General features: G+C 41.3%; 1 protein-coding gene across 1 annotated transcript in view; it reads right to left on the bottom strand.

Annotated features, from left to right (window-relative positions):
* npr2 (natriuretic peptide receptor 2) overlaps positions 1 to 15,698 on the bottom strand; it is a 90,468-nt gene that overhangs the window by 25,950 nt on the left and 48,820 nt on the right. The window contains exons 8-14 of the mRNA XM_080476713.1: positions 14,132 to 14,252; positions 9,501 to 9,575; positions 8,669 to 8,746; positions 4,336 to 4,440; positions 1,534 to 1,605; positions 644 to 803; positions 391 to 546 (exon numbers count right to left, since the gene is read on the bottom strand). Coding sequence (XP_080332839.1) covers positions 391 to 546; positions 644 to 803; positions 1,534 to 1,605; positions 4,336 to 4,440; positions 8,669 to 8,746; positions 9,501 to 9,575; positions 14,132 to 14,252 — 767 coding nt within the window. The remainder of the gene's footprint in view (positions 1 to 390; positions 547 to 643; positions 804 to 1,533; positions 1,606 to 4,335; positions 4,441 to 8,668; positions 8,747 to 9,500; positions 9,576 to 14,131; positions 14,253 to 15,698) is intronic.

Here is a 15,698-nt window from a genome sequence, read left to right as displayed (position 1 = left end):
CCATTGTTTGGAGGGTCCCTTTATTTGGACTGATTATAGTTTTATGTCTCACATATGAGACGTGTTGGTTTGTTGGACTCCACCTGCCTTGACATGTGGCCAGCATGTGTTCTTTGTTTGTGGACGTGCCTGCAGGGGGAACTATTTAATAGTCTGACCGACCAAGGTCCATTTCCAAAGCCAATGTTAAATAAACCATGCTGAATAATATCAGGGATAGGCGATTTGATTGAGAATTAGGGACACAAGACTTCATTGTTTTGATTTCTTCTTCTTTGTGTCGTCATGTTTTAAACTCTGGTTTGCTGTTTTAAAGGGTCTCGGTAATTTGATGCCACAGGGGTCAGTTGTTGTTGCCCTCGGTGGACAATAAAAGACATTTGTGTTTACCTTTGGGGCTGAGGTCCATGCCTTCCACATAGAAAGGCCCATTCCTAAGAGCTATTTCCTGCAGTATGATGCCAAAACTGTACACGTCGCCCTTCTGGGTGCCTTGAGGAGGATGTCTGTCATAGATGAGCAGCTCGGGAGCCGTCCAAAGCTTCTCTGCAAACCAAAAGCACAACAACAAAATGCTCAGCGCCGGTGGGTCAGATAGCAGATTCTTCCATCAGACCGATAAAACCAGAGAGCCACCACTTACTTGCATACAGTGCGTGCGAGTCGTCGTTTTCGCAGGACGAGCGGAAACTGGCCAAGCCGTAATCCGTAATTTTCAAAACAAATCGACTGTCCACCACGCAATTAGATGACTTCAGATTTCCATGGCAGCCAAAGTAGCTGTTGTGCAGATAGTTCATTCCCTGGTGCGGAGAAGCGTGAAGTCAAGCATTAACTGCTGTCTCTTATTTTTCCCCACCACTTTCTCCTTTTGCAGCACACAACATAAAAACACAGACATCCACACATGTGCGATTAATATGCCTTGACAAGTGGATGTGTGCTGAAGGCTGTGAAAAGAGGCTGTGTTTCAAGGACATGCGCTGTCGCGGGGGGGTTCTCAGAAATTACGGTTAATTCCTCGGGGAACAGTTTCTGAAAGTCCTCGATATTTAGTGGAAACGGTGAGTCAAACGTGCCTCAGAGCTTCACCTCTTTACTCGACTATCTGTTTGGAGCGGTTTCGCCAAAGCGCTTCGCTGCGCTATAGAATCCGTCCAGACAAGGCTCCTCCTGAAAAAAAAGCCTCTTTGTCTCCTGAGTGACGGCTGTGATTGGTTCTGATTGGAAGGAAAATTTTGAGCAAAGTTTACGCCTGTGCCTTACTTTACATTATATAACTGCAATATATTTACTGTAGTTTCCTGCACTGTGTTGAGCCAAAAATACATTTCTTTTTTGTGAATGTTTCACTGCCGCACTCGCTCATCACCACTGCTCATGTGAAACCATGGCAACACAGACATCTTTTTTTGTGCTTCTGCAAGACACACAAAGCCTCTTATGTAACACTGAAAAGTGACCTTTTTGTCAATGTTTACACGAGACGTAGACGTGCGTGTGCCACTGTGCCGCCTTCAATGTGAGGCGTACCTTCACGATGTCGTTGATCAGAGAGTAGCGAAACATCCAGTCCAGGTTGATGCTCTCGTTCTCCAAAATGTCCTGAAAAAGGCAAAAAGAGATCAAAGTTTCTGCCCGATCCTTTCAAAAACTTCTCAGCTGCCTCGGATATCTTCCCGAGACAAAACACAGAACCACCTTCGGGCTGGATAAAGGCTTTTTTTTTTGTGTGTCTTTCTCAAGGTCATGCAAAGGGCCCTGCAGGATGTTAACCAAGGTCTCTGCGAAGCCCAGCAGCTGGAAACTGGAGCCGGAGCTTTGACATCCAGCCACATCACATCAGCTGCAGCTATAAACTTGCTTCAAAACACAAGTCGTCTCTCTGACAGTGTGACTGATGAAGTCCATGGCCGAGCTTTAACCTAGGTCATTGAAGCTGCCTGGCAGCTCCACGCTGCAGCGCAGTTAGAATAAACAAGATAAATCACAATTATGATAAAGATTAAGTTATGTCAAACTTTAGAGTCTAACTTGACGTGTGTTGTGATCTTAGAGGATTACCGTGAGTAAAACACAGACAAACAAAAAAGTAAAGCATCTGAGTTGTAGTCCAAGGTGGAAAGAGTATAGTACAGAAAGAAATCATTTGTAGTCAACAATTAATGTTGTAGTGCCTAAATTGTGCTGTTAAAAATAGTCAACGTACAAAGTAGCTTTCTCCAAAGAAGTAACCTATTGGTTTCAGGCATTTGAAACCAATAGGCTTTAGTAAGCATAAAGCCTGTGGGCCAAAACCAGCCCACCAGAGGCTCTGATCCGGCCAAACCACCAAGCAAATTGTAAAAAATTCCACAAGAAAATTGATTTAAAAATTTTTTTTCTTAAGAGTAGCAGATGCAACACAACACAGAGAACTGAGCATTAAGACATTTTCATCACGTTCTCTCTGCGCGACAATAAAGAAAACTTTTAAAGTTTAAATCCAAAGGTCATTCTGGCACCGTTTTAATGGTCTAGTCCACTCAGGCTGAGTGCAGACAATTAACTAAAATGAGTTTGACACCACCGTTCTAAACATTTAACATCTCAGACAAACAATAACAAAATCAAGACAAAACTATTTGTATTTGTCATGACAAAACAGGTTACACAAAGAAACTTATTAGGCCCAAACGTGCAGATAAAAAGATCAGGAATTCATATTGTGAGCGTGCTCAGAAGCAGAATATGATTTCACAAAAGCAGAAGTCTTTTAGTTTAAGTTCACAGTTTTGTAATGTGTAATGTGTTGTCCAATCATTCAAAACATGTCCAGGTTTGAACTTAGTACCTGGAAACACATGTACCCTGAAAAGTACAGGATCTCCAAAATATAAGTGATTGCATTAACTGAGAGCAGAGTATTGGTAATTTGAATTGTTTACATTTGTTTATCATTTTCTGAACCCCTTAGCTATTAGTAATTGTTAAGGAAGCTATAATTAGCATTTTGAAACTGCTTATATATATATGACATCAGGTCTTTAGATCAAATTCAGGATCCACTCAGTAGATGTAATAATGCAACAGGAGACTACAACAACACGCACAGCTGAGAGATTAGCAAAGCCAGCCACCTTAATGTGACTAAAGAAAAATACAACATGCTTAGTAAAAGGAATTTTTCTATTTTTACTTGAGACTTCAATAAATTCTCAATAGATTTCATTAAAAGTGCATCAAATGAGACCATTTTCAACACATGCTCTGATACAACTGAAGAAAAATGTAGTTGTCGGCATTTAAAGGTTAATATGCTATATTTTCACATCCCCGGCCCAATTGAGCTTAAATCAGGCTGCCTGTGGCCTGTACAGCGTAAACAGGCCCATGACAGAGTCCAATATGTGAATCAAAACTGTGCTATGGCCTAAAATGTGAGTTTGATCAACCACCACACACTCTGGCCACAAATACACACGTTCATTCTCAACATAATCACGGGAAAATTCTCCGTAATCAGTAAAAACAGACTCTTAAAATAGACTCGGTTCCCTGCGTCTGTCGTCTATGCATGTTGTGTTCATATCAGGGTTGGAGGAGATGGAATCCATCCCAGATCAGCAGCAGTTGAAACTAATTTCCAGACCATGACGTTTGAATGTATACATCAGAAATACCAGCACTGTGGAGTTACTCGTAACGCCAACAGGCATGCATTTGGATTATGAGAGAGAGCTGGAGAAGCCCCATGCAGGCCCAGGAAGAACATGCAACCTCATGTTATCGAAGCAGCGAGGACATGGCAGCGCTAACCACTGTCCCACTGTGCCACACGCGACTAAACTTTCTAGATTTTTTTGTGTTTTGCACATTTGACAGAAACTATTAGAGCTGGAGTGTAAAAACATAAGGCTTGTGGATAAAAACTGGCCAGCAGAAGGCTCCAATCTGGCCAAACTACCTAGGAAATAATAATTAATAAAAGAATCGTAAGAAAACATAGAATTTTTAAGACAAATTTCTTAAGAGTAGCGGTTACAACCCGACACTGACACCTGAGCTGAGATATCAGTGACAAACGAGCATTAAGCCTGAAAGCCATGCTGTCAGGGTGAATTGGTAAAAACACCCATAATGCAACAGCAAATGGAGAAGTTTTCTGGATATTTCACTGTATTTTGTACGAGAAAGTTTCATTAAAAATGTGATAACATAGACATTTTCATCATGTATTCTCTGTGCCACAACAAAGAAAAACTTTATTTTATTGCTATGACAATACTTTACCCGCCTGGTCCACTCAGGGTGAAACTGGGCTGATTTTGCCGTGTGTAGAAGTGAAGCTGTTACCTGCAGGCTGCCCCGGGGGCAGTACTCCGTCACGATGCAGATGTTGGGCGGGTCGATGCAAGCCCCGATGAACCTGGTTAGATGGTTGAACTGAATGTCTCTCATCTGAAAATAAGACACACAAACACAACCGTGAATGTGACGCTGTCCAAACATCACACACGGGGTGGAAACAGAGGACGGGGTCGGGTGTTTGACTTGAACTGACACTTCATTTATGTACACGGTTCGGAGGATAACGCTGCCAGCAGTTCATCAAAATAGTCTATTTGTAGTCGGGAGAGCTGGCACCGGGTCTTTCTCTACGTGTTGAGACGCATTCCTGCTCAGGGCACCCGGTTGAAACATGTGCGTGTGCATAAATTGCCCCTGGAGGTTATGAATGAGCCAGTGTGCTGAGGGCGGCAAAAAAAAGAAAAGAAAAGAGACGTTGAGGTGTTGAGAGGATGTACGGGCAGGAATATCAGAGCGGAGCGGGCAGAACGTGTACAACTGCTCGACATGGAAAATAATCATGCGCCGTTTTGACCCGGAGAATAGCCTTCCAGGAGGTGAATCACGAAAACTGCTTGGTGTGAGGGGCAGTGATTAAGAGGGAACGTTTCTTTAGGGCCAATTATTGATGAGAACGTTCTGCGGGCTCCTCGTGGCTTCCTAAACGGGAGCAGCACAGAGAAAGAGCGACGTGTTTCTCCTACCAGCGTGAAACTTCAAAAACGGTGTCTGTGATTTTAACCGCGTGTGTTTTCTTCTTTGATTGCAGTGACTGACGGCGGCTCTCACGCTGGATGATGGGGGGTGGGGGGGTGTGTGTTACCGCTCCTGTTTCACAGTTCGGGGGCGATGTTAGCCTACCCTTTGGCCTATATAACTTCCCCCACTGCAGGCTGATGAGAGGGGGAGGACGAGGAGCTGGAAGACAAGTGGTTAAGTTTCCACTGGCAGGGCCTGTCTATGTTCCCCCCATCTGGTTGTTTTTTTTCATGAGCTGAGGTTTGACAGCCGATCAGCCCCCCCCACACACACACACTTCCCGGGGGGACGGAGGGCTTCTGAGAATCTGCCAGCTCAGACAACCCCCCCCCCCCCCCCCCCCCAGCCCCCCCTGGTGGGCCAGCCGACTGGCCGAGAGGCCACAGAGGCATCCCAGAACTGCAAGGACGTGGAGCAGTTTCAAGTTCGGCAAAGTGTAGAAGAAGAAAAAAAAAAAAGCCCCAGAAATCGTCTCCACAAGCATCCATCTTCATTTGTTTCCGAGTTATGGGTTTCCCCCGTGCCACACTGTGTTTCCCTCACCAAACCGCAGAAATTGTGCAAATTGTTTTTCCAATTCCAGCTTCTTTATCGCTCAATCTTAAGTATTTTTCTCAAACCGAAAGGGACTGCTTCAGGAGTAGCTGCTGCAGTTGCCGATGTCAAAGCGACAGTTTGAGGTTGTTTGCTCTTTGCTGTGAGCGACAAACGACGTCCTGCTGCTAACGGACGCCCCGCCAACACGCTAATAACAGGCCAGCCTTCTGCTTCGACCTGCAAACAGCTCGTAAAGACAGAAAATGATGCTTTTCCTGTTCGACTGCGGCAGATAGAGATCCATCAGAGAAATAGTTCCACTTTTTGGGGATTATTTGGTGACAAACTGGTTCATGAAATCTATGAACACCTAACAGTGATGTGAATAAATGTCTACTGTGATCAGGATTAAACACTAATATAACGTTAGACCCCATTAAACGACGTTTCCAGTGAAAATGCATCGTTTTTGTGTTTTCGTTTCAGAAAGGTTTTGCGTTTACATGGAAATGTTCTGAAAATGATGTCTGTATCCATGGAAATGGCAAAAATGCTGAAAATGATGTAGTTAACATGTTGAGCCACTAGTGGGTGCTGTTGTTTGTTTTTGTAATGAATCCATTACCAACGGTGAGTACACAGACATTTGCACCTACAGACAAAGTTGCACTGTTATTCCGGTGGCTGTCGACTATAAAACTGCCAAGTCCCAGGAGAATATGGACTGGAAGTCATGACACTCTGGAGGCAAACGTTGTTGTTATTCTAAATCTACTCACATGTGTAGAAGAACTATTTATTATGGCTGTGAGAAAAATTGGTTTTCCCCGATTTTGACATCAAAAAGTTGCATTTTCAGTGACTCCAAGCAAAAAAAGTCTTCAGTTTTCACTTGAAAATGCGGTCGTGTAAACTGAGCCTGAGTTACACAATTCTAGTTACTTAAGTTTATTTGGTTCTTTTGTTAAACTTGTTGTCTCTCTCTCCTGATCGTCCAGCTGTTAGCTTCTAGCATTAGCTTCATGCTACAACGTTATCATTTGAGCTAGTATTATTTCACCAGTCTGTCACAGGGCATATATCAGATATTAGTTTCATCTTATCCCTAGCACCCTTAAATGAATATCAGCTTAACTTTCTACGAGCTGTCTGCATGCTGAGAGTTTATCTCACCTGTTTGTTTAGTTTTTTTACTCTCATCAGTTCACACTGAAACACAATGCTAACAGATCAGTAACAATATCAGCGACAATATAAGTACGCGTTTGGTACTGTAATGCAAATAATTAAAACTACTGTATCAAAATAGTACAGAACAACTAAATGTATTCTATCAAGCATTTTTAGTTTGTACAAAATTTTACTAATTGTACTTATAGTATTGTAAAATTAAATAATACTTTGTCCGTTTCAATTCTTTTGCAAAGCAAGACTCAAAGCGAAGCTGATGAAAGTATTCAGGGAGAACAGAACAAACCGAGCGTTTCTCTGATAAACATTCACAGCCGAATTTAAAAATTGTCCACTGAAGAAGAGTAATTGAAGCCTCAACACAAAAGTGAGTCTGTTCAGTGGTACGAGCCGTCAAAGACTGCGTTTAAAGACCGATACCACGGCAGCGCGACGAGGCCATCCCGCTTCAGAGGCTTCAAATGCGGCCAAATATTAAGTCTTTCATTTCCTTGGCAACAGAGATCCAACAAGCAGCACGAACAATGACTAATAACTGTGTTTGAAGAAATGTTGTAAAATGGTTCATCGAATAAAACACATTGCCAGCACACAGTTAAAGGGAAACAAAGGAAGTTGGGTGAGTCCAACAAATTAGTTCACCTAATGGAGGAACAGAGAGAGTATCGTACCAGTATGGACTTTGAATACTCTGCTCAGCTGATACTACTATATAGTACAAGTTACTGCTCAGAGCAAATCCCATTACAAAGGTTAAAAGAATAATTAATGAGACTTATATTATTCATAAGAAAGGATCCTGAAAGTTGACTGTGGTGTTCACATGTATGCCGATGATTCAGTGCTTTTTAAGTCTGTAATTAAACCAAATGACACAGTGCTGGATTATCCTTTTATTACAGCTTTTTGTTATCATCATCATAATCATCATCATTTGCACTGTCCAGTCCGTATTAGGAATTTGAAGCGCACCTGGTTGCAGCAGCTTCTCCCAAAATACTTGATCATTATCGTCCCGTCATATCGCCGCATGTAGCATGTGTACTTTCAGGACTTCTGTAGCATTTATGATATCTAGAAAATCCAAAAGCTAACAGAAAATCATAGTGATAGAGTAGTAACATTGTCCAATTTCATAGAATTCACAAGTGTGTCATAAAATTGTAAAATGAGCTTTACTCACCTATATATTTTTTTAACACTTTCACGGTTAAAAAGACCGAAATATGTTTTTTTGATGCACGCTTTCATGTGAAACCGTGATTCTAATCAGACATCCAAGAAACAAGTTTCATGTAGGTATTTGTATTCCTTACAGTTTTAAAAATTTACATAATTGGTTTTTTTATGTTTTCAACTTGTGGCGACGTTTCTAAACTGTTCGCACAAGCCATCGGATCCTGGAGACGTAATGTCGTACAGTTGTGTCATAGATATGAATCATTCTTGAATTATTTTTGTTGTCTTGCAATTTAAGTTGTCTTCTTTGTTCCTTTGTGTGGAATTATGGTTTCTTTCTCTGTAAATGTGCCTTGAAATGACTGTGTTGTATGTGGCGCTATAGACATATAATTTTATTTAATTGATTGGTCTGAGAATCATAGTATAGTTCCCTAAAAGTCTATTGTTTTGTATTATTTGTATCAGTTGGGACTCCTGGTGTGAACATATGGCCCCAACAGATCTCAACATCATGTAGTCTGTTTGGGATTACACAAAAAGACTATTTTTTAGACAACCTTCCAGCTGAGTTTCTTCTAAAAATGTAGAAAGATTGGTTTCTCCTGTTCATTCAAAATAGAAGAAAAACCAGTGATTCACAAAATAAAAGTAACAATTGAATAAAACTTACATGTTTGAGTTCCAGTAACACTTGTCTGGTCAGCTCGATCCTCTTCTTGTTGACGTGCTTTATGGCCACGAGATTCCCCTGCAACATGATGTGGAGTTCACATTTCATGACATGGAATGAGAGATCTGAAGAGCAGTGACGGTGACGGCAATAAAGCAGAACGAAAAAGAAATGATGAGAAGAATCCAGCATCGAGCAGCTGAATTCTGGGCCTATTTCAGTAACAATCATATCTGCAGTTTGCTGTGTGAGGCTCAGAAAATGAAGCGAGCCGGGTGATTTCTTCTGTCACAACTGGGAGGATTTTACCAAAAAGTGGTGAAAATTAGCATTACTTTTGCTTTTTGAGGCTCTTGTGTCTTTCTGTGTTGGTGCGTTTTTGTCAGATTTAATCGCCTGTGGCCTGCATTGAATTGTAGAAGAGCCTCGCCTCCTCCTCCTCCTCCTCCTCCTCCGTCTGCGAGGTGTTCAAACTGCACCGTGACATCAGCATTTAGAGAGAAAAAAACCAGCATCATTCGGCTGGAAACAAAGGAACTCGTCTCATTATTCTGAGGCCTCTCTTTGTCGCACCTCCTCCGAGTTAAACGGACGAATTAACAGCAAGCAACAAGTTGACGGCCATGTCCAGACTGCGAGGCGGGAGCAGAGAAATTGAGAGAGAAAGGGCAAAAAAATTGACGCATTCTGCAGCTCATATTAAAACCAACTACCGACAGTATATATTCGCCCACTCTCTCTCTCTCTCTCTCTCTGTTTTTTTCTGCACATGTGTGGGTGGCGGAAAAGGAGTGCGCAGGAGTTGAAAATGTCAGAACTCGCTAAGCCTTACCTTAAAATAGCCTGTTTTTGCAAATAGCTGATATTTTCCATGGGCAGTTATCAAGGAGCCATAGCTGGAGCCTCTCTGAGAAGGTGAAAAAGGAATAGACAAGAAGAAGAAATCATCAGTGTGTGCAGATTAGAGCAAAGAGGATTACATTGTGTTCATTTAAGAAAGCGCTTCCGACTTCACTGCAACACGGAGTCTGAATCAAAAAGTTCAACTACCGACATTTTATTTTATTCACAAAAAAAAAACATGAAATTGCCTTTTACTTCTATTTGAGAACATAAAAGACTTTTCAGTTTCCAGCTCGAGTCCTTGGGCGAATGTCTGCAGTGCACACAGAGTGAATAAAATTCAAGTGGGCGCGCTGCGTGCAGGCAGCCAACACAAGTCAGCTACACATTTGCACAAAATGCAAATATTGGCAATACATGGCACGCTGGAAAATACATGTCTTTGGAAAAAAATCCGCTGTGTTTTCCAGACGCACACGGATTATCCCAGGAAACTGCGCCGAGGGGCAAGTAATGAAAAAGGTGTGTGCGTGTATGTGCTTCTTGGAAACGGTCGCACATGTGGGACGAGAGGCAAGTCCGGGGGAGACGCATTAGAAACCGACACCCGGGGAACGTGACGGGGTATTAAAATTCAGACGAGGGGTGATTTTAACAATCATCTAATATGGCACAGCGAAAAGCCATCCACCATATATAAACTCCCAGGAACGCTTTCAGGAATGTGGAACATCACAAAGGATATCTCTTGAGCGGGGGAATCAAACATGAGGCCAGCCTAAAAGCCTAACAGTCCCTTTAGTGAGCTTGACTGACAACAGGCTGTTTCTGTGTCTGTACCTTTAAATGCTAATGAACTATGCCTGACCACGCCTACTCCAGGTCTGTTTGCAAGGACTAAAAAATATTTCGTAATTTTAGATGGCAGAGATCATCTACCTGTGGAAGAGTCAAGGAGAGTATCCATTGCCGGAGGGCAGAGTCTATTTCCCCGTATGACATCATGAAGGGAAAATCTATAATTCACCTGTATGAGCACATATTAGCTAAAAAAGTGGAGCAAGCAAGTGAGGGAGATGACAGACTTTCTTCACTGTTGGGGCCTCATACACAGGCTATTGAGACAAACATTACTGTTAGAAAACCATAGTTAAAGTGTAGTTTGCGTCATAACGGACCTTTAAGAGAGTTTCCTTTTGACATTCAACTGTATTTTGCACCTTTTTTCAGGATGAAAATATAGACCTTTTTATTTTGTATACTCTGCACCACAATGAAGAAAAAACTTTAAAGTTTCAATTTAAATGTTAGTATGGCACTATTTTACCGGTCCAGCTCACTCGAGAATAAATTGGACTGTATGTGGCCCCTGAACTAAACTGTGTTTGACACCCCTGCTCTTGAGCCTTTCGTAGAAAAACAACAACCCCAAACTGCGTTTTTTTTTTAAACAGAAAAGGTAAACATTGTGAGAGTCTCGATTTCAAACATCCTCTATTTTTTTCATTCAGAAAAACTCTCCCAACTGATAATCAGCTCCATATGAACCAAAGCCACTGTTGAGTCTGTCACGCTGGCAAATGTGTTCCCAAGTTTCCGGCCAAACGAACAACTTGTTAATCACACGGCGGCCAGTCAGCCGTGCCAGCAGCACTCTGAATTAAACAGGGATTTGAGGCTCAGTGCCAGCTCCGAGACGATAACATGCAGGAGTCGACGCACCTGCACGTTCAAACACCGTTTTTTCTGAACGGACTACAAATGTGAGAAAGAAAAAACAGAAAAGACTGTGACTGGCGGCTCTGCCACGCAGCTGGATGCAAACAGACACCCACAACTGTGCAAGTGTCTTCTGATGAATTGATGAGGAGCTGGGAAAGGTCCCACTTCCAAGAAAGAAAAATAAGTAATGTGATTTTTTTTTTTTTTTTTTAACCAGATGAGAAACAATCTTGTTGATGCACTTTGTTTCATTTAAAGTGAAAAATTAATTCTCATTAAACTGCACTAAGTAGTTGCCTAGCAACATTAAAATCCACCGTTTACGTTCAGGTAGACGTGTCAATCATATTTACTTTACATGCACCCTTACAGTTTACTTATGAGGGCAACATTGTCATTTTTCTGCAGATTTCTGAGCAGCAGATTGAGTAACTTTACAATTCCCCAACCACATGAATGCATTTAAGACAGAATACACCAGTTCCTCATCGTCCCATATTGCTGCTCCCTCGTCACACAACTCATGTACCTGCAGGCATCTGTGATTAATCTCTGATTAGGATTGATAATCCCGTGCATTGTTATAAGGCAGCAGAGCGGGATGACACCAACCACCAACTAAAACCCTCTATAGCGATTAATGACACTTCTCTAACACGCTAAGACAAACACGTAAAATGGATGTAATTCAAAATGTGAGTAAACTGCTGCGGGTTGAGATCGGTCTATACTTTAGTCAATAGATTTCCATTCACTGCTCTGGAGTTCATGTAAACACAGAAAATAGTCCACAAACCCGACTAGTAAGGAGCCAGATGGTGCTTACTGAATGGATGTTACCTGCGCGGGGTTTAGACAATCCAAATGATATAGTAGTCTTAAGTAATTATCATCAAATAATGCATATTCTAGCCCAGGAGTGTCAAAGAGACGGCTTTTTTTTCAAGAGTTTATAAATCACTGGTTACACAGATTATTGTAGGTTGATGGTCATTTAAATGGCATTAATTTAAACTGTATTAATCAAAATTACTGAAAACTGTTTTACCTGAACTAATTTATTTATTTATTTTAACCCTAAAGCTCCCACAATGGTCTGTGAAATCACAGCTTTATTATCCATTGAGTGAAATTGAAGGAAACATGAATTGAATCACTGAAATCATTTTGCAAAAGGATCTTGTTTGCTCAAATCTGTTTGATCTAATTGATTTCTGCTGCTATTTCCTGAAGCAGTAATCTCAGATCAGATTACTGAAAACCTCCTGCTCCAGCCTTTGCATTCGGCGACGGACGTGAGATGATGCACGCAGGCCTGGGTTCACATTTTTTTTTATTAGATTTGAACATTTTTTTGGCCCATATGGTGCACTCATTGAGGATCGGCCAGATGGAAAAGTACTTCCCCTGGAGCAGATTTGTAATTGTTCAGGACAAAGAGCTCCTTGTTTGAAGTGAATGCTGACATGTGGAGCGACATTTGACAGTAAAAACCTATACTGTAGTTTAGTGGAACCACCAGATCATGACATCATGTAAACAGATACTTCATTGCCAAAGTAGAGAACATATGCTTGAACATAAATGAATTATGCAAAAAGTGCTTTATGTTAATGAGGGGATCTAGTAGAATATTTTTATCGGTGTACATTTTAGTTTGGCACCATTAGCAGAAGATCTGGCAGGTGGAACTATATATATATGGACAAGTGGATAATCATTTTATCTATTAGAACTTCCAGCGGAGAGAATTACACGATGACGTCACCACTGGTCCTCTTGGGAAACGGAGGATCTGCAGGTGTGCGCCACATGGGCATATAAACCACAATACTTAAAGCTGTATTCATTAAAATGACTCAAAAGAACTGAGCTCACGTCAAGTATTCAACTGCCTTAATTCTAATAAAGCTTTGAGGTCGATGTGTGGATGAAACTTGAAAGGGTTTATATGTGGCTATGTATATGTATGCGTATTGGTATATCAGTATGCATATGTGCTTGTGCACATGTTTTTAACATTAAATAAATAATTTTCAAAAAATCAAACAGACTCTCCTGGCTAAGATGGTTAAAAAGGCTAAAATTGCAAAAACAAAATCAGAAAGGAAATGTTAGAAGAAGGATTAGCAAAAAAAACCCTAAAAAAACCAAAAGGACGGATTGGCTTAAACATTTTTCTAAAGTAAGCAAAATGTCAAAAATGGAGCACAAACAAGTCAAACAGTTAAAAAATGGCTAAAATGAACATGGCTGGAAGAAAATTGTCAAACATCAAAATGACTAAAACAACCAAACTAACTGAAACTGTTAAAGCCGCCTAAGAGTTAAAACGGCTAAAGATTACATCTAAATTGTCGCCATGAAACATCATGAATTCATAATTAGCAAAAAAAAACATAAATAACTTTATAGGTTGAGTGATCATTTATGATTAAACGTGTTTTGTGGCTCCAGAAGAACCTTGTTTGATGGAAAGAGACAAAACGGCTCTTTTAATGTGAAAGGTTGCAGACGCCTGTTCTGGACGAATGTCTTTGATGTGCGACATTACTTTGAAAAACCCTGGAGACCTTTAGGTTACACTTCCACTGTTGACTGTTCAGATCAGGCACATCACTGATGCTGTCACTCAAGTTTTAAAGAAATATATTCTCATATATTCTCAATAGGTTTAATTGGTCAAAAAGTTAGTTTTGAAAGACGTCAGTGATCGAAGACAAAACCAGTCATGAAGCATTTTTTTGACAGTGAGTGTGACAGTCCCATACAAACATTCAGGATACTAATACAATGACTAGAATGTGAAATTTCTGAAAATTCCACGTCTAACCGAACCATTTTGCTGCCTTTGGCCACAAGTCTGGGGGAAGAGGAGGATTGTTGGAGGCCGTCTACCTGCGAGAGCGTGAGCCGACTGCCGGCTCGCTTGTGGTATTTATTGGGGCTCTCGAACTGGAGATCCTCCCAGCGAATCCTCCACAGCATCCCAGCCAGCTCCTTCTCCAACTTCAGCTTCCTACAAAAAAAAAAAGGAAAGCGGTGGTGAAATCAAAACAACAGAAGAACCGTGAAGTAGATTAGCTCAGTGTGGCACCACAAACCAACTTTTTTTTTTTTCTTAATCTTAATGCTGTTATCCCACAGTGGTCTGTGAAATCACACCTTTTGTCTTCCATTGATTCAGTCAGTGAAGTTGAAGGAAACATGAACTGAATCAATGAAATCACTTTGCAAAATGTTGTTTGCTCAAATCTGCTCGATCTCCTTGATTTCTGCTGGTATTTCCTGAAGCAGTAATCTCAGATCAGATTACTGAAAACTTCCTGCTCACGCCTTTGCATTCAGCGACGTACGTGAGATGATGCACGCAGGCCAGGGTTCACTTCTTTTTTTTTATTAGATTTGAAAAAAATTTTGGCCCATATGGTGCACTCATTGAGGATCGGCCAGATGGAAAAGCACTTCCTCTGGAGCAGATTTGTAATTGTTCAGGACAAAGAGCTCCTTGTTTGAAGTGAATGCTGACATGTGGAGCAACATTTGACAGTAAATACCTATACTGTAGTTTAGTGGAACCACCAGATCATGACATTGTGTATACAATTATGTCATTTAGCCTGCTTCCATTAGCACAGGGGCGTCAACCTCATTTTCACCGAGGGCCACATCAGCATAATGGTTGCCCTCAAAGGGCCACATGTCACTAAATGTAACCAAATATAATGTCAAATAAATGTAACTACTTCTTATTTTTAAATAACTCTGACTTCATTGATATTACAAATAGTACATAGCTATGCATTTGCCTTTCCGTGCTTGGTGTCAAAATGCAGACGTATATTGTTCTCTTTGACAACCGACACCGACTCATAACAGAAGACAAAATAGTTTTTCTCCTTGAAGCACAAACATGTATTCGCCTTCCCATCGTTCATGAAACAGCAATAATCTGCATACATTTTTCCCTCCCTGCACATTTTGGGATCATTTGTATTTCTCAATTCTACCTGCTGAAAATTGCATTGCGATCCAGTGGCGGGGTGCAGCAAACTGAGTTGAGAAATATGAGGTAATATAATGGGCATGCATTGTGGGAAATGTATTTCAGGGTCAATGCACTTTTTCAAAGCTGTGGCAAGCTCGAAGACACAAACCTCACTACTTGATAAAATGTGATATTTTGCAGTGGCTGTAAAAGTGCATAAACAACAGTCAATTCAATTTGCTTAAGCGTTTTTATTCTTAACACCACTCCGTCCGCGGCCTCAACACGGCATGGGGGTTGGGGCTGTGGGGGAGTTGGGGGGGGTCGCGATTGGTTTCTCACCGGGGGGTTGTCCGCCATGAGGTGGAACAAATGTCTGCGAGGGTGGGGGCTAATCTGGATATGCACAAGTGCAAAATTACTTCCTTGTCAACAAAGGCACATGTGATAACCGTATTTTATAGAATGTTTTAACCT

The sequence above is a fragment of the Lipophrys pholis genome (genome assembly GCF_963383615.2).
Source record: "Lipophrys pholis genome assembly, chromosome: 12".
Classification (NCBI taxonomy): domain Eukaryota; kingdom Metazoa; phylum Chordata; class Actinopteri; order Blenniiformes; family Blenniidae; genus Lipophrys; species Lipophrys pholis.
This window is presented reverse-complemented; position numbering and strand designations above follow the sequence as displayed.